At 40.6% G+C, this 18,847-nt stretch overlaps 1 protein-coding gene across 1 annotated transcript; it reads left to right on the top strand.

Annotated features, from left to right (window-relative positions):
* The first annotated feature begins 12 nt into the window (after positions 1 to 12).
* On the top strand, positions 13 to 14,125 carry DERL1 (derlin 1). Its single transcript, XM_042785744.1, has 8 exons — positions 13 to 314; positions 1,997 to 2,108; positions 5,418 to 5,482; positions 7,809 to 7,835; positions 9,869 to 9,964; positions 10,644 to 10,696; positions 11,859 to 11,969; positions 13,742 to 14,125. Exons 1-8 carry the CDS (start codon positions 162 to 164, stop codon positions 13,878 to 13,880), a joined length of 756 nt encoding a protein of 251 aa, XP_042641678.1. The 5' UTR covers positions 13 to 161; the 3' UTR covers positions 13,881 to 14,125.
* The last annotated feature ends 4,722 nt before the right edge of the window (positions 14,126 to 18,847 follow it).

The raw sequence follows: 18,847 nt of genomic DNA on the forward strand, positions 1-18,847 counted from the left end.
CGGGGCCGGAAGGTGCGGTGTGTCAGGCGGAGGCGGCGGCGCCACGTCTGGCTCGGGGCTCCCTTCCTAGCCCGGGTCGGCGGCGGGAGCAGCGCGGCCGCGGCCTCGCCTCTCCCCTCCCTCAGCGGTCGGTTCCGTAGCGAGTCCTCGGCGGCGGCGCCATGTCGGACCTGGGGGACTGGTTCCGGAGCATCCCGCTGATCACCCGCTACTGGTTCGCTGGCTCCATCGCGGTGCCGCTCATCGGCAAGCTGGGCCTCGTCAGCCCCGTCTACCTCTTCCTCTGGCCCGACGCCTTCCTCAACCGCTTCCAGGTACGGTCCGCACTACCAGTCCCGGCGTGCCCCGCGGCGTCCGCCCCGTCAGAGAGCCCGCTGCGGGGCGCGCTCGGCATGCTGGGAGTTGTAGTGAGCGGCTGGCCGCGCTGCCGGGCCGGGGGCTGCCCCCTTCCCCGCCGCCGCGCTGGGAGGAAATCGCGCACCGGGGCAGCCCCGAGGAGCGACACCGATCACCTCCAGCGAGGAGCCGGGCTCGCCCTCCTGCTTAGCGTATGTAAGGCCCGTAGGCTTGGGCCCGCGTTCAGCTGGTGCTCTGCCTCCGCGGGTCCCGGGCTCCCCACCAAGGTGACCCAGGCGGCGGTGCCTGGCCCTGGCAGGGCCCCTGGGTGAGCCACGGAGGGCTGTGGCCCTTGGCAGGCCCTGTAGTCAGGCTTGCATCTCATTCTGGTGCCTTTTTTTTTTCCCCCAAGTTTGGTGAATTTGGTGAATGGTTCTGTCTGGCATCGGTTGTTGTTCCAAGGAACTGTGTAAGCATAAAACCTGTGTCTGTGACTTCAGGTGACTTGCCTGGCCTCTGTTGTGCGATTGCATGGGCATGGCTTTGGAAACAGGGGTTACGGGCAGGTGTACCACTGTCCTAAACCGCAGGTGGCTCAGGAAACACTAAGGCAGAGCTGAAGAAGTGCATCTTTTGCACCTTCTTTCTTGGAATTTGAAAAAGTTTGTGTTTGGGATTGTCAGGTTCTGTGCATAGGTATGGTTGACGTAAAGTTAACAACTAAAGTCCTGAGCTTTTAGATGTAAGGTATCTGTTTCTAGATGCGTTAGCAATATCAGAAGCGGTCACAAACTGAACATAGTCTTTTTCCTTGCATTGGGAGGTTAAATGTTCAGGTATGCAGGTGTGTAGGGGGAGTGCCCATGGGGTGACTTGAAAATTAAAGTGAAAGAAAAGATTCAAACCGTTAAAATTTCTATTATATGTGGTCATTATACCTTCAGTGAAAAAGTCTGGGTGCAAAAAAAAAGATAAAAAGATAGCTTTATGTGTTGTTTGTTTCATGTATTGCCCTCAGAATTTAGTAGTTTAAACAACTGTATTTTCTTCTAGTTCTGTTATTCCTTCTGGAACTGTGATGCTCAGGACCCCAATACTATATTTGGAAATGTTGCTGGTTAAAGAGCTCATTCTTAAATGGCCAGACATTTTCTGTCCTTGCTACATGCTGCCATGCAGTTGGCTGTGCTCAATATTGATAGTTGGGAGACTCTCTAAAGCAGGTGCAAAATGCTCAGAGCGGCATGAGCTGTCTGGAACGGCACACTAAGGGCCGTTGTGTGAATTCCTTGGCCTCTGTACAACAGGTAAGAATGGGCTCTGTGCGGGTGCTTTTAAAACAGGGTAGCATCCTTGCAAGCATATCTCTTTTGCACTGCAGTAAAGACTCAACACCGTGAAGATGTGATGGAAATGATCTGGGAAGTTGTGTGTGATTTCTGTTGTAATCTTAATAGGTTTCCTTATCAGATCTAAAATAAAAACAATAGGCAACTGTAAAAGCTGCTGAAGCAGTGGTAACTGATATTTGAGCTCTTGAGCTATTTTTAATCTCCTCCTTGATCTTTCAAGTAATTGGTAACAAATGAAAAGAAAAAACCTGTGCATATGAGTTCATTCTGCAGTATATAAACACATCTTTCTGTTTTGATCTGGGCAGATCTGGCGGCCGGTAACTGCAACTTTCTTCTTCCCAGTGGGACCTGGAACAGGATTTCTCTACTTGGTGAATTTATATTTCTTGTATCAATATTCATCACGATTAGAAACAGGTATGTTATCCATTAAATTGTATGCACTCAGTGAACTCTGCCTGGAGCTGATTGAGACAAAGCATTGTCAGGTAGACCTGCTGTTGGGAATGTTTGTGGTGATGGGGTTGTGGCTGATTCAGAGAGAACTGTGAGGAAGATGGCTTATCTCTGTGCCCACTTATGCTGATCAATGGGAGACTGCTCTGGAAACAGGTTTTCTGTGACTGGCTCCTTTCCTTTGGCAGGGAGCCTGTTTAGGATCTGAACTTGATACCTGTTTCAGTAGGAGGGCTTGGTGCATTTACTTGCTTGATTTCAGAAAATGAGGGATAGAGACTAAAAGATGATGATACCTGTTTTCGTTTGTCTGATGTCCTTTTAACACAGAAGGTAGACAGAGCCTACGTGATAATGGATATATCCATCTTGAGAAAATGTCAGTTTTTCCTGTTTTTTAAGAGGCAATGTTGCTTACCTGTGTTATTCTATTTGTTATCTTGAATTGAGAGATACTTTGCACAAATGAAGTGTACCCCTCTGTCATACAGAAATGTGAAAAAGTTAAAGAACTAGTTGGGTTTTCAGCTGGCAGGAAAATTAAGAGTGGAAGAAAGGAGATCAGATAATGGATCATTTATTGCAACAAAGAGATTGTTGTTATAAGGTACCTTCAAAACTGGTTTCATTTTGCACTGCGCAGTTCATTAAAGCTAGACAAAAACTGTTTCAATTGAAGTAAATAAAATATTTACAAAGCCAAGCTCTCCTGGAAGCCTTTATGAACAAGAATGTCAGCGTAGTCCTAATGGAGTCTTTGAACTGATGGTGTAAGTGGAAATGCATTGCAAGGTGATTGGGAAGTCCTGTGACAGAGAAGAGATCCCCAGTAAACCCGTCATCCAGGAAGTATTGTGGAATCCCTTTTAAGTCATAAGAAGAGTAGCAGGGAAAGGGAGGAGTGGTGCCAGATTGTATTTGATTGTTTTCTTAGTGAAAGTAAGTAGTAGTTTAATAGCTAGAAATGATTCCTCCTTCTCTTTGAGCCCTTCTGCTGTAGATTATGAACACCTGAGAGTACTGGCAGTTACAACATTCTACTGTGCACAGCTATGTGTAGTAAGAGTTCCTGATTAATATATGCAAATTATAAAACATCACTGCTTGTACATATACTTAAAAACTGCTCTAGTTGTCTATGCTGTGGCAGAAGTCTCATGGAAGAAAGTCAATCCTTTCAGCAGTAAATTTACATTTCTACTGTATAACACATCTGGATTTTGAAACTGGGAAATCAGCTGTGTTATTGTTTGAATCAATGCATTTCTTTTATATTACAGTCATTTTTCTGGGTACAAATGAAGTTTTTGGTTAGGTTGGTTCTTCCTCTATGAAAAAGGCTTGAGTCCTTCTGGAAGTGGGAGGTGTAGAAGTTGCTGATATGTTTACAGGTGGGAATCAGTGTAGGTCTATGCCTCCTTTTGTCTGTGAAACTGAGGAAGTGAGACTTCTATTTTCAGGGTTGTACGTGGTTTTTGAGCATACACTGGTGTTGCCTAGCTTCAAATTTAGCTGTCAAAAGTATACATATGGTTTTGTACTGTGCTTGTGCTTTCCTAACAAGCTGACCTCTGGCTTCCTGAGGAAAAGGAGATTGATGTGTTTTTGTTTTGTTTATGTTGGAGAAGAACATAACAAATACCAACAGAGAAAGCATAACATGCAGAGTTTACTCCCCAGCAGTACAAACGATGAGATTATGAGCCTGCAGCTCTTCCCTGATGACTGGATTATACCCAGTGGGCTAGGGCTCACCTTGACCCTGTGCTGAGCTTTTTGGCAGTCTAGCTCAATTTTATTAGGTATTTGTTGGAAAGACAACTTGAATAGTTTCTCTGATATTCTTGTTAGTAATCTCTTAGATAACAAGAAGTGAAAAAATTTAAGGGAATAATATTTGCTCTGATTTTTTTTTTCCTACTCTGGAGGAATGACTGTGCTGGAGTTTCTGCCGGGTTAGTCAGCTTCCTCTCTCTGTTTGTTTCTTACTGTTGCCATACAACAAATAGGAGAAAACTCCAGTTTATGTGATTCTCCAACTTTAAAACTTTCCAAGAGATTTTCCAAATTGTGTGTGGGTTTTTGTTGGTGTTCTTTTTTTTTTTTTTTTTCTTCCTCCATGTCATGTAACTTGCATGGCTGAACTTAAATAATAAACTTGAAATGACTAAAATATCAGTTTTGTTTTACATAGGCTCAGTTACTCTAGTTATTCTAAAGAGCTAATGCTTAAAGAAATAAAATCTATTCTTAAATTTTTGAGGGCATGTAAGGTTGTTGTAGGAAGGCAAATAGTGCTAACATTAAGCAGTGGTCCTCTTTCTAGGCATTTTGACGTTTAGCTATTGGCATGTAATGCAGCTTGTTGGTGATGAGCTGTGTTACTGTGTGGTTTAGGTCTGTTTCAGCAGGATTCACAGGCTTTCCTTGCCTGCATGGAGCTATATGGCAGTTGTCAAGAGTCTTGCTCAAATGCTGAGGTCTGTGCCAGCCTTTTGCCACAGCTTGCAAGAGTGAGAGCTTATGATTTTCAAGCTTGCAAGGAGTTGTTGGGGTTTTGTTTTTTAATCCTCTTTGCTAGGTCCCAGGCTCAACTGGGCATCTAAAGATAATTTCATTTAGTATGATCTGCAGGGAATGTTACTCTATTTTTTTGTTTCCACTGTCCTGAAAAAAAATGAAACCTGTTTGAAATGGGAAATCAAGCAAGCAGTTCAGCTTAGAAAAAGAAACAGAATGCTCTGCACATGTGTACCTTCCTTGTCACATATGTTAATTTTTCTGGAGTGTAGAAGCTATTGTATCTCTTGAGTCTGACTAGATGATGCAAAGAGGATGCAATTTGCCTAAGTAAGGATTGGTTTTCACATGACTTGATAGTTAAACTTGATGTCTCTGCTTTTTCTGTGCAAGTCTATTTCCTTATTGTGTGCTTCTGACCGGCAGCTTCTTATGAAGGCTGGGGTCCAACTCCGTTTTGAAGTCTTATAAAGTTAAAATGACTTATTTTCAGAGTTAAAGTGTGTTCTTTTTTAAGTAGAGATGCAGTTTGTGCGCTTAATGCAGTAGGCTGCATGTCTTATTTTTCTGTCTGTAGGTTGTTCTATTATAAGGCTTTTTAAAATAAAAAAAAAATAAAAATCATAAGTCACAGACTGCATGTAAGGCATCTGTTATTAGCTGAGCTTGTCTTAGACTCCCCAAAATAAAAGGTCTTAATTTCTTATCAAGATTTCAGTACCTTTTTCTAATAATTCTTTTTATTTACAGGGGCTTTTGATGGAAGGCCAGCAGATTACATGTTCATGCTCCTGTTTAACTGGATCTGCATTGTTGTATCCTTCTGCTCATCATCAAACTTTTAGAATATTTTGGTTCTCCTGTTTCTTCGTCAAATATGTTCAAAGGCCAGGTTTTTAACAACTAACAGTTTTATAATGTAGCAAATGTTCCCAGGTGAGTTTTTAACCCTCCTGGAAAGGTATTGAGTGGCTTGGAGGGACAATACTAATAAATGTGCTAATACAAGTATGTAATCTGGGAACTAGAGTTCTGCTAACATAAATCTCAGCTTGTGTTGCATGAGCTTCTGTAGTGTTTGCTGTATTGCTTCACGTAGCCACTTCTGTGGATTTCTGCGTGGACCAAGGGTGAATTTACTGTGTTTAAGCTGCCATGTGCAAATAGGTCTGATCTCTGCCATTCCCTGGCTTGGAAATTCAGGTACCTGGTGGAGAGATCCCTTACCTGCTGGGTACAAGTCAGCTTGACTTTCACTGCTGTGAAAGCAGTGTTGTGATATCTGCACTGAACCCGCTTCCTGAGGAAGCTGGGCTTGTTGGTTTAGAAATGTTGGGAAACAGTTTTTCCATGAGCTGTGCTGTTTTACCTCAATTTTATTTTAAGTCTTGGATGCAGAACTGGGAGGAGTTGTTGGTAGACCAGGTGGTTGTGTTACCATTCAGAGGGATCATGAGAGGCTGGAGAAATGTGCTGGTCAGGAATCTCACAAAGGTTAGCAAAGGACAGTGTAGAGTCCTGCCTCTGGGGAGGAACAGCCTCAGGCACCAGGACAGACTGGAGACTGACTGTCTACAAATCAGCTTGGTAGAAAAGGCTTGGAGGGTCCTGCTGGACACCAAGTTGACTGTGAGCCAGCAATTTGTGGCAGAGGTGGCCACGTTTGCCAGCAGGTTGAGGGTGGTGATTACTTCTGTCTGCTCAGCCCTTGAGACACACATGGGGGCTGCATCCAGCTCCAGGTTCCCAAGTATAAGAGACGTATGAACATACTGGAGTGAGTCCAGTGAAGGGTCATGATGATGATGAAAGGATTGGAGCATCTGTCACATAAGGAGAAGCTGAGAGGGCTGGGATCATGCAGCCTGGAGAACAGGAGGCTCAGGGGTGTCTTAACCATGGGGATAAATACCTGATGGGGGAAGGAATAAAGGAAATGGAGCCAGACTTCTCTCAGTTGCGGGGCAAGAGAGAACAGGCACAAAATGAAGCACAGAAAATTACAATTAAATGTAAGAAAGACCCTTTTTACTGTAAGGGCAGTCAAACAGTGGCATGTGTTATCAAGAGAGGTTGTGGAACCTCCATCCCTGGAGATGCTCCCATTCTGTCTGTGCTGTTACTACCTCCTTGTAGCGATTTGCACTGGCACAGCATGTGGAAAAAAGGAAGTAGTGATGGTGGTGTGAACCAGATACAGCCAGGAAAACTAGTGTGTAGAAATGCTGTCACCTGTGTCAATAGATTAATTTATCTCTAGTCACATTCCACTGTATGGAGGTATTTGCTATTCCTGCTAGTCCTGTTGAGCCACAGCAGTAAGGAAAACAACCTGGGTTTAACTATGTTGTTAAGAAAACAATCAGCTTAGTTGTGGTTGCAGGCTGTTGGCTGTGAGCTGTTAGATGAATCTGATTGTGACTTGATTTTCAAACTGGTCATTCAAAAGCTTCCAGTTGCTTGTTTTCTGTATGATGTAAGGAGCAACCTGGATGCACGATCTGAGAAAATGCTTGGTATCATTTTATACACATTCATGAACTGTGAAAAGCATTCTGATCATAGCAAAATTCTTCAGCAATTTTTTCTGCTCAGCAGTTACTACAACAAGTAGATCTTTTGGGTTCCAAAGTAGGGGAGTAGTATTAAAAGCCTGCATTGATGCACTTCAAGAAATTATTTATTTTCTATGACTCAGTGTCAATATATTGATTTTTTTTTTTTTTTTTTTATGATCTGGTATTTTTTTATTTAGAAAACCAACATTTTAATCTTAAAAAACCTAGTGAAATAGTCCAGCTGTTAAACTTGTAACATGCTTTTATGCAAGGACTGATTGAGTTTGTAGTTAGCCAGTTTCATCATGAAGGGAAGGCCAGTGTATCCGTCAGCCCTCGGGGTAATGACTTGAGGGGGTAGCTTGAAAGGCTGCTGAAAAGCAATTACTGTAATGAAGTGTATAAGTCTAGATCATTGGAGGTTTTTAATTTTTTCCAGTGGTTAACTTAATACTACACAGGAACGCTGTTTTCATTTTAAACATTAAAGGCCTTTGCATGTGTGTTCAGTGTGTGTGCAGCTCCTTTTTGTCGTTCTAGTCTGTCGGGTTTTGCTGTGTTTTCGTTAATGGTATGATGACAGATAACTGGCTTGGCAATGGACATGCAGGTAAGTGAGGGGCAGTTTCTTAAATAATCTTATGGAACTTTCTGACTACTTAATGACTTTGAGGGCATTATCAACATAACTGCAGAACATAGTTAAGCTAGGGTGGTTTAGTTTATCTCACAATGGACTGCTGTGTATATATTGTTAGGGTTTTTTAGTTTGGGTTAGCCTCAGTTAACATCACAAGCCTGTATCTGACTGCTACTTCTAACCTAGTTAGGGAGTCACGGAGTGAAAATTGGCTCTTTGTGCAGTCAGGAAGTGTTCAGTCCTTTGCTAAACTGGGCACAAGATGTCACCTATGCACTGTTTCCTCTAATGAATGTGATTCTGCATTCTTTTTTTATCTAAAAATGATTCTTGGGTTTGTTACTCTTCTCAATTTTAGTGTGCTTTTTGCTTGCCAACAGAAGATCTTTCTGTGAAAAATGCAGTTTCAGATTCAGATCAGAACTTTGAAGTGCAAAATCCTCACAAGAATGATTAAAATAGTGGTCTAAAGAACCAGTTTCAATGAGGTAGTTCTTATCTCTCCAAATAATAAGGGGGGAAATGGAGGAGTGTTTCTTGGACACAGCAGAGTACCTGATAACTGCATGTCTTCAGCCTGCCTCTGCTGTTCTCTCCTCATCATATTCAGCCCCTGTCACCCAAAGTCTGAACCAGTATCTCTTAATATTCCATAGAGTATTATATTAGCATTTATTAGATCACTTATCAGGCTCCCCTGGTAGACAAAAATAGCAATCATGCATCTGCAGTCAGGACTGAGTTCTGTCAAAGGCTGTCCATAAGTTTGCACTTAAACATTTTTTGCTGTGGGGAAGATGTCACAAAATTCTTCAAAAGCATGCTGAAGTCGCCCATACATTGTTTGAATTTTAGACTAATTGATGATCTGTTTCTTTTTAAAAAGGTACTTAAAATTGTTTTATATCTGCTTACAAAATACTGCTTTAAAGAGAATCAGTTGTTTGATGTACAGATGAGGTTTTCTTAGAAATAAGGTTTTTTGCTTGTTTTGAGTGGCTTGCTTGAAAGTGAGAAGGTGGAGTAGGATAGCCGGGCTTCTATTCCCATGTCAAATACTTTCAGAAATTAGCTATTTTGTTTTTCAGTAAAATAAAAATGGTTTTAATAAAGACGCTAAGGTGCTTGTGTGACAAGTTAGACTGCTGGTGTCCTGTAGGACTCGGGAAAGGCTGGCCTGATGCCAATGTGCCAGCTTTAATGTGGAACCTGTTGAATAGTGGCACCCCCAAAGGGATGAGTTTTAACCTTTCTTCCAAACACATGAGCTGGTTTGTAGCATTAAACCAGTTCATGGAAATGTTCCTGGCACAGTCTGTCTTCAGTTCAGAAATAAATCAGCAGATACAACACACTATTTTAGCTATTTGTTTCACTAGAAATAGTCCTAATCAGCTAATACACAGTCGCCGTAAAGAGGTATTTGAAACAATCTCATCTCCTGGCATGGAGCACAGATTTACCTCCAAGCTCTACTAAGGTGACTTTGCCAAGGCTGACTGGGTACTCTGAAATGATAATTTACTGGTGCACCTGCCCTCTGTGGTGCTCTGAGGGGGACATAGCTGGCAATTTGATGTAGTAACACGTCATCTGGTGTATTAGCTTAGCCCTGGATGAGTGTGTTTGGGTTAGTGCCCTGGGTTGTGAATGGAAATGATTGTGGCACAAATATCTTGCTGACTGCTGTAGGTGTGCTACCAAGCAGCCAGGAGTAGAGGAGTTTGCCATGGCTGTTCTTTCACTTCTTGCAAGTTGGAGCCCTTTGCGTTGGTATGGTCTTTGCAAAAGAGAATGACCAAGTAGGTTCTGTTTAGGTTTCTCAATAGCTTTTGAGCAGATCCATGACACATGATTCTGGGTCAGTCTTTAAAGATTTTGCTGATGTATCATGCTTACAAGCTGTTTTTGAAGGTTATAGCTCCTGCTGCCTGTTGAAGTTTCTTGGGTTTCTGTGAAAGTGATGGTAACTTCTTGCCTTTTTTTCTGTCTTAATATTGCAGTTGCTGATGATTCCACTCATCATGTCAGTACTTTATGTGTGGGCCCAGCTGAACAGAGACATGATTGTATCGTTCTGGTTTGGAACAAGATTTAAGGTATGTCAGACAGGCTACTGGAAAGATTTCTGCCCAGAAGGTGCACATGAAGAGGGTGAGGAGCAATATATAAATATTTGGTCTTATTAAAGCTGTCCCATGCTTTCATACAACCATATACTTCCTGAGATGCAGCAAAGACAGATTTCTTTATGGTCTTCCATATGGTATTGCTCAGTGTGGCTTTACTGAAAAGATGTCCTGACAACAAAAATTCATCAGTCTGAAAAGAGGAAAATTCCTGATAAACATTAACGTGGATAAATGACACCATAGTGATTAGATATTGGTATTTTAAATTGTTCTTTCCTGTACAACCCCGTCTGTTTCTGCCAGATATTGCAGTGAAAAGTCTTTTGATCATGTTTCCAGATCTTTTCAAAATCTGAAATGTTAGGACTTTGTTTCAGATGCAAGCTTGCTGTGGAACATAGAGTACAAAACCCACATCAGCTTATAATGTTTAAATGAGTGTGATTTGTCTAAAAATGTTAGTGGCCACTCAGTTTGGAGTATCCTACCTTGTTATGTAGAATCTGCTTAAGTTAATACATCAGGATTTGTAATGCCTAAAACATTGAGATTATAATCATGCTTATTAATGCAGTGGGAAGTTGAGCAAGTTTACGTCCTTAACTTGTATTTACAACTTCTCTGTCTTCATTGTGTTCTTTTTCAGGCCTATTACCTTCCATGGGTTATTCTGGGATTCAACTACATCATTGGTGGATCGTATGTATTTACTTAGGTGGCCAATTTGAAGCTATAAAAGCTTTTATGGCTCTTGAACTTACTGCTGAATTTAGAAGTAATATTAAAATAAGAGGCTTAAAGCCGTATAATCTGACTGATAATACTCAGTGTCACATGGTGGTCATTTAAGATAAAAGCAAAGAGGAGTTGTGCATGTGACATCTAGAGAATGTAGGTGAGGGGAAAGTAATAAGAATTTGATTTATTTTCTAGTAAGTCTATGCATTAGGCCTTTTCCTAAGAGTAATGCACAGCAAAGAAAGATGTCGTACCATATGACCAGCCATCATTACTGGTTTTGGAAACAAATTTATCTTGATTCTGATAGTCCTATTTCTTTCCCTCACAGTCTTGCCCAACATGATTTTTTTTTTTTAGCTTGTGAAACAAGGGAAAATGGCAATAACAAGCGCACAGAATGCCCTGAATTCGTTGGTCTGTCTTGGGTTTCTTTGAGTAAACTGATGAGTAAACGTGATGCAGAAATCCCCTCTGTGCACGGTCTTTCTCATTGCTGCCCTGCATTGGTTGGGACCTCTTGGTGCCGCTGTAATGCCATTAGTGACAATAACAAGTTATGTGGTTGATTTATAAAAGGAGGAGATAGTACAGCAAAACCAAATTCCCTTTTCTGGCTCTGCCTCCTACTGACTCATCCGTCACTTGAGAAAACTGCTTGCTGTTAGATACCTGCTGTTTCTATGCATGATGGAAGATACTCAAGGGCCTCCATTTGCAGTGTTTTTGCAAAATTGGGAACAAAACAGTTCAGTACAGCAGGAGACAGGTTGCCCAGTGAAAACAGCAGTAACTTCTCAAGCTCTGCAGACTATTATTTTAGACATTAATAGCCATATGGTCTAATTCCCTGATGTAAACAAGTATTTAATTGCATTTGCAGTACAGACTGTAGAGAAGGCTTGGAAGGGAACGTAACAGCCTGTTGGCACTGAAGGTTGGCCCTTCTAAAGGAGTGGCTGCAAAATGCTGAGGGAAGGAAAATTTTCTATCTCAAGGCCCCAGCAATGCCTGTGGCAGGTGAACAGTAGTAACTGGCAGAACATGGTTGCTCATTTATTTTCAGAGAAGACAGCAAGTGAAGCAGTTATGTGTTTTGTTTTTTTTTTTTTTTGCCTTGCAGAGTCATCAATGAGCTGATAGGAAATTTGGTTGGACACCTGTATTTCTTCTTAATGTTTAAATATCCAATGGATTTGGGAGGAAGGAATTTTCTGTCCACTCCTCAGTTCCTGTAAGCTGACTTTACTCTTTAACTCACTGTTTGGTCCAATTTTCTATATTGTTCATCAGACATATATTTGCTGGGATTGTAATGTATAAAATACTCTTCTAAATCAGTCTGCTTCAGACTATCATATTGGCTGTGCTGCTGAGTCATCAGAAATGTCAAATTTCTTGTGAATGGCTCACGTGAAAGTTCTTTGCCCTGTGGATGGCTTCTGTCATTCAGCTACTCTTAAGAGTGAGAGTAAAAGTCATAGTTCTGCTCGTGAATTGAGCTGTAGTAAAGAGAACTCCCTAGCAATTATCAAATGATACAAAAAAAAAATTTTCTTCTTTAAATGATCTTTTATCTATTTCCGTGTATCATTACAGTCGTTACCAGTTCAGCAACCTGTAACAGTAATAGGAGTCAGTTGTAGACTTGTTGAGGACTATAATACATATTCTGCTTTGCAGTCTGTACCAGTCACCTTGACTGAGACTGCAGGTCTTGGTTTCTAAAGTCCTTTTTTTTTGTGATCTGTTCATTGTTCTGGCACTGAAATACTATGATCAGAAGCCAAAGTTTATACCTTAAGTTGCCCTTGTCCTCATTCTTTTTTATTGTAAATATTCCTGCTCTACCAAACTTTAGTTAGCAGCTCAGCTAACCCTTTTTACAGCATAAACTGTTAATTAGAAAATGCAAAGTTGAATTACAGTTATACTTTTCGTACCAGTTTTAATGAGTAGGGAAGCTTTATATTATACTTTTGTGTTTGCAAGCCCTTCTGGTAAACCTAATTTTTCATAAAGATTAGAAGGCAAAATGTATGTGTGTGTTTTTTTTTTTTTTTTTTAATGTCTTTCAAGGTAATAACAGCTCTGAAACTTCCATCAGTCTTGTTGATTATGTGGAATTTTTTTGATTTCTCATACATGTATTTAATTTTTCTCTATACTTGAGAAGCAGAAGTACTGCAAACATCTCTACAAATGGATAAATTCTGCCTTTGTACTGTAATGTTTTGTTAAAAAAATACCGTGGTGAATTACAAATACCTTTAATAATGAAGAACTTTTTCTCTGCAGGATCATTTTTCTTGTAGAAAGGAATCTGGGCTTTCTGTCTAGGCCTTAAATTTTAGTGATCAAATTCAGCAAGGGATTTGCAGGAGCTTGTAACTATTGTAGAGCTGAAATGACTCTGCATTGATGGCATCCCTTGCAAAATGCAGAAGCTGTATTTTAGATCACTGGATGATAAAGTCTTACAGCTCTGATTTGCTCTGGCCAGGTCACTTGGGCTTTGATTTCAGACAAGCTAGTTGCGTGATCCAGTTTCCCTTAGTCTCTTTGGTCTACAGTTCCTCAGGAATGTTTATTTGGAGAGCAGTGAGATCGTTAGATGCTGTGGTAACAGGAGCTTTGCAACTATTGGAGAGAGAGATGCTTAGAACTGATTTGGATTTCTTTATTATTTCATCTGGAAAAAAAGAGAAGTTAGGGGAATTAAGTTTGTATCACAGCATTTAGTCTCAACAATGAGACTGCCTTACCTGTTTTTTTTGAACTGTGTTTGGATCATTGTATTTAACTGTAGCCCAGAGATTGAAGTTCCCCAAAATTCCCATTTCTCAGTGGGCTGAGGGCTTAGATTTGGAAAGAATTCTGTGAAGTACTGTTGTAAAAAGCCAATTTTATTGCAAAATCTAGCAGCTAAAAGGAAATGCATGGAAATGTAGTCTGGCATTTACCCCCGAGGTACAGCTGTTTCTCAAACTCTCCTTCTTATCCTAGGTACCGCTGGCTGCCAAATAGGAGAGGAGGAGTGTCCGGGTTTGGTGTCCCACCCGCCAGTGTGAGAAGAGCTGCAGAAGATCAGCAAGGTGGTGGAAGACACAACTGGGGCCAAGGTTTCCGGCTAGGTGACCAGTGAAGAACTGCCCTTGGAAAACAGCAACTCTTCAGTTTCATTTGGATGTAGAACCGATCCTTCCTGGTGCAGAGCATGCTTAAGAACCGAGCTCTCTGTAGTACTGTTGGATTTAACTAATTAGCAAGAATGTTCCTGGTTCAAGAGAAAATTAAAACTCCAGAAGGGAAAAATGTAGTTCTTTCTCCAGGTTAGCCAGTAGTGTCCGATTTGATTCTGTCATTAAAAGAAGCCTTCTTTATACAGTATTGTCTGTCTGTTGCAACAGGCATCAATTATGCCATCTTGTTCTGTGATGTGATGGAACAAGCTAATGGTCTCGCCTGGTATGTTAGAAGCTTTGTTGACTGTGGTAAGGTAAGAATCCAATGTGAGGCAGATGGATCAAACTAACCCCAAAGTTTAGGAAACTGAATTTTCTATAACCGTGCTTAAGATCCAGGGTCTTTGGAAACATTATTTTAAGTGATCTGTCTCTGCTGCATTCATAAAGCAAAGTGCAAATGTTGCATTTCCATTATTAAGCTGTGTTTTGAGGGGAGATTTTCTTGCTGTGCAGCATTTGTCCTGTCTCCTACAGCATGGGCTGGGCAGAGTTAAGGATAAGAGGGCTTTCATTTGAAATGGCAATAACAGATATTCACAGAATTGAAATCTCTGAACTCTTCATGGTATGTTACAAGGCTTGCTCTGTTTAAACTGAAGTTGTCTGGCTTTTTTTTTTTTTTTTATCTGAGATCTGTGAATTCTTGGCTTCAAGGTTTCTATTTTGATTGCAAAATTGGGTAGCACAAATACTACTTAAACTAGAAAATGTAACATATTGTGGTTAATGTAAAGGGTACTGACTGCAGCATTGTTAACTGAGTCTTCACCTTTCTCTTAAAAGCTTTAAGACATCAAAGAATCAAATCCATAAATAAAATTTTCCAGGGTTAAGATACAATAGAACAGATTGCTTTACTACAGGACTTTTTCATTGTCAAATAAGAAATTATGTACACTGTTTATTAGTATCCCTACCTTTTTGGTAAAACTTTTTGATGTGAAAAAGGGAATGATTCTGTACAGTAGTTTTCCTTGTACTGGGTTCCTGTGAGCAGAGCACAGGGCTAAGATCCAGGAAACTGTGATGCTAGCTTGTTACTGACTCACCACATGGACTTGAGCGAACTTTTTACTTATCTCAGTTTTGCCAGCTGTAAGGAGGACTCTTGCATCTCTCATAGCAATTCTTAAAAGGTAGCTGTCCCTGATTCCCCTAGGTGAGAGCTGCTAGTGAGCAATGTAAGGGTTAGGGTCACATAAATGATAACAGTTAAGAACACAATTAATGTAAGCTTAACCAAGACTTCTAAGCTGGAATATAGTTGCTAATTTTTTGCTTTACAGTTGGAGGAAGAGGAGTATTGCCACTAGGATGAGAATCAAGTCTCTAACTGAATTTCCCTTCAGCATTTGTCTGTCTTTTTTTTGGGTAGGTAGGACACAGAAAGCTGTTCTGCCCCAGCTTTGGTATCTCAGGTATCTATAAGTAGGTGAAGTGAATCTGGGCCAAAACATTTTTCTTACTACTTTGTTTCTCCACTATACCTGGGTTCTGAAGTTTTGAAAATTTGTAAATACTACGTGATGTGAAACTGAGTGGAAAATAAGGAGTCAGACTGGGAAGTTTTCAGCTGGCTTGCTTGAAAAAAAAGCATGCTCCATTTCTTCACTCTAACTCAATTCAGTTGATTTGGCTTGTGGAAAAATGTAGAAAACTGGTAATAATCATATTGTGTGCTTAGGTTTTACAGGAGCTTGGGGTTCAGAAATCACCTGCTGTTTTTTGTCAGTTCAGTGATGAGTTTTAAAGATGCTCTTGTCTCTTTGTATGAAATGGTAGGTAGAAAAGAGGACTGCATTGTTGTAAATACTAATCCATCATTGACCAACAGCTATTATTTGATGCTAACTTGAAAAGTGTGAGAACCACCGTTTTTATGGGAGTCATGATGCAGCTGGTCTTTTTAGTCATAGTAATATCACTGTCTCCAAAGTGTTTGTCTTCATTTTGAGTCAGGACCTAGCTGTCAAGTGAAGATGCAGTAGTTTTGTGACTCAGCTAAAACCGTGGCACAAATTGCAGAACATCTTTGTACAGAAGACCAAAAGGAAGGCTTGAGTGGGAGGAAGCATGGCAAAAGTCATTGTCCTGGCTCAGTACACTGTGCTGGGTTCTTGCTTTCTAGTACATGCCTTTTCTCTAAATTAAGAGGAAAAGGTTTGCACGGCAAATAGACTTCTGATAAGTCTTGATTAGCTTTTGAGCTGTTTCAGGTCAATTTACTTTGGTTTATGGAAAATTGACTTCAGAATTCCATATTACAAGCTCAGTTTGTTTGTTTCTTACTTGTCACTTGACCTGAAGCACTGTTTGTCCTCCAGTGTACACTGGCAATGGCAGTCTCTTGTTAAATGAGTACCTCCTTTCTTATTTTGTACAGATAATTTCCCTTTTTGTAATCAATTTTTGTTGGCAAAGTTTTAAATTAAAGTTTTAATCTCTGCTACTGTCTCTGTTTTGCTAAATCATATTTCAGCTTAAGACAAGCCTTGTGGTCTGCACATCTCCAGGAAATGTCTGACAGCGGCCCTGTGACACCACCTCCTGCTGTTGATGAAAGTACTCAAGAAAATGGTCTGCTTCTGGGTGGGAGTCTTCTCCGATCAGTTGTGAAATCATAAAGGCATTTTCTTTATCACTATGAGTTTTGACAGTCTCTGTCTGTTCTGAGCTGTTACCTTTTTACAGCTTTTTCTGTATACTTGATTATTCATCCTTTATTGTCCTCTGGGAGGAAGTATCCTTCTACTCACCCTCAAACTTTGTGAAATTGATAGAGATCACTTTTCCACAGGTGAGCTTGGTGTTCCGCAGTAACCCTCTCTGTCCAGACGGATGTGCACAGCTGCCAGAATCCTTTTCAGGCTCTTGCCTCACTGATTTGGAGACATGCTGAGCATCCTCTGAATGACTATTCTTCTGGTCCTTACTGTTCATCTGACTGCACTTTTCCTGCTTGTTACCATTGAGGCACTAAAGATGATCATGGACTTGGTACATTAGGCACTGTGTGAATTTGTTGTTCTCCTTGAACTGGGAAGTCTTGGTCTATGCTAAATACACCAGATAGAACAGCGTGTCAAGTGTGTGCCTTTCAGTTTTGCTGCAGCTGCATAAGGAGTCAGCAGAAGAGCCAGGAATATGAAATCAAATGCTTCTAACATGCTTCATCTTTCATTCCTATCGCTTTGTCTTGGCGACAGCTCCTCTCTCAACACAATTCAGTAATGTGGTATTGCCAGTGACTTAATGAAAAACCGGACCTGTTGCTTCATTCTGTCATCTAATTGTCGCATTAAGAAAACTGAGAGGCTTTAATTGTCAGAATAGCATATTGTTTGCAATGCAATGTAAGATTCCTTTTTGTATTTATGTATCACTGTGTACCTTATCAGAGAGGAAGACTGCTTTATCTTGATGGTTAAGGTAGTGAGCTGGAGATACACACTAATTTACAGTCTGAAGCTTCTGATATAACAAGTCACCTAGTGGCTTTGTAATCCTGACTTGCATCCATAAAATGGTGATTGATATTCTCCTTTGTTCTGTGCGAGGCTTGGGATGATGGATCAATTTGTACTTGCAGTAATATGGCAGAGCACTGATTTTGGTGAAGATGTTCTTAGTATCAAAGTCAGCTGCAGTAGTAAATGGATTTTCTTGTTTTGTGCATACCTAGATTCGTATTTTGCTATGTAGGATAGTAACAGTGTGACTGGACCTTCACAATTGAGTCTATTGTTGCAGTTCTGTTACTTAAGTTAAATATGTAATATGTGCATATTAAGCAGAAATACCTCTAAAAGGTGATGATGTGCCATTTTCTAGGATTGAAAAGAAGAAAACACTTCAGCTGCTTGTGTTTTTCAAGCATGCTTTTGGTGATGAAAGGAGTTCTGTTCGCAGCAGTGGCTCACCCTTTTATCATCTGGAACATGATATAGGAGGAGTGATTACACCACTTGTGAGCAAAAGTTGCATAAAAGGATCTGTAGCTGTGGGATGCTGGCAAGGCCCTTCCAGAATGTTGTTGATGTTGGAGGGGAAAAAAAGTGATGATGAAACCTTAGTTTTAGTGCCTGGAGGTGGTTTGTTTTTTTTGTTTTGTTCCCTCCTCCCAAAGACAAAGCCCTTGCAAAATGCCATTAGAGCTCAGATCAGCTCTTAAGGCCAAGTTTCTGTAGACTACTAACCAGCCATAAGTCTCTTGTGATGAAGACTATAGCAACTGGGAGGCAGTGTTTAAAACCAAAACCACCACGAGCAGTCTTCTTGCATGTGAATGTTTACATTTATTTCTTAAAAAGGATGTGTGTATTAAATCCCTGGACTCTCCATGGATTAAAGGTCAGCGGGTGGATCCTTGTATTAATGGTTTCATTGACTTGTCATTGTAACTGGAGGTGTGAGGATGCTGCCTGTCCCAACCCTTGGGCTTGCCAAGCTGCTTGGTAAATCTCTTCACACTACAGAGTTCAGGACACTTTGCGGTTGGCCTTATTTGTTTTAGGAGCTCAAGCTAAGAAGTTAACTGTAACTGATATTAATGTTTCAGTATTTTACTTAGGAGCTTTTAGGTAGAGATTAAGTTTCTTGAAAGCTGATTCAGAGTCTGGATGCTAGATGGTTTGGGTTTTTTAACATATAGAAGAGTAGGAAAGTTAGTTTTGTCCTGTTCTCTGTTCATTCTCGCTCTTCTTCCCTGAGATACTTAAGATAAAAATCCACTTAATATTGAAAAAGTACGTGAAGATTCTAAGGCAGCATCAAGAAGCTTGAACACCCTGAAGCTTTATGTAACTGATGGTATAAAGAGCTTTTATTGTTCTTTCAGCACTTGTGTAAATTCAGAAAATCTTAC

This window comes from Tyto alba, unplaced genomic scaffold (genome assembly GCF_018691265.1).
Source record: "Tyto alba isolate M040663 unplaced genomic scaffold, T.alba_DEE_v4.0 Super-Scaffold_9, whole genome shotgun sequence".
Lineage (NCBI taxonomy): Eukaryota > Metazoa > Chordata > Aves > Strigiformes > Tytonidae > Tyto > Tyto alba.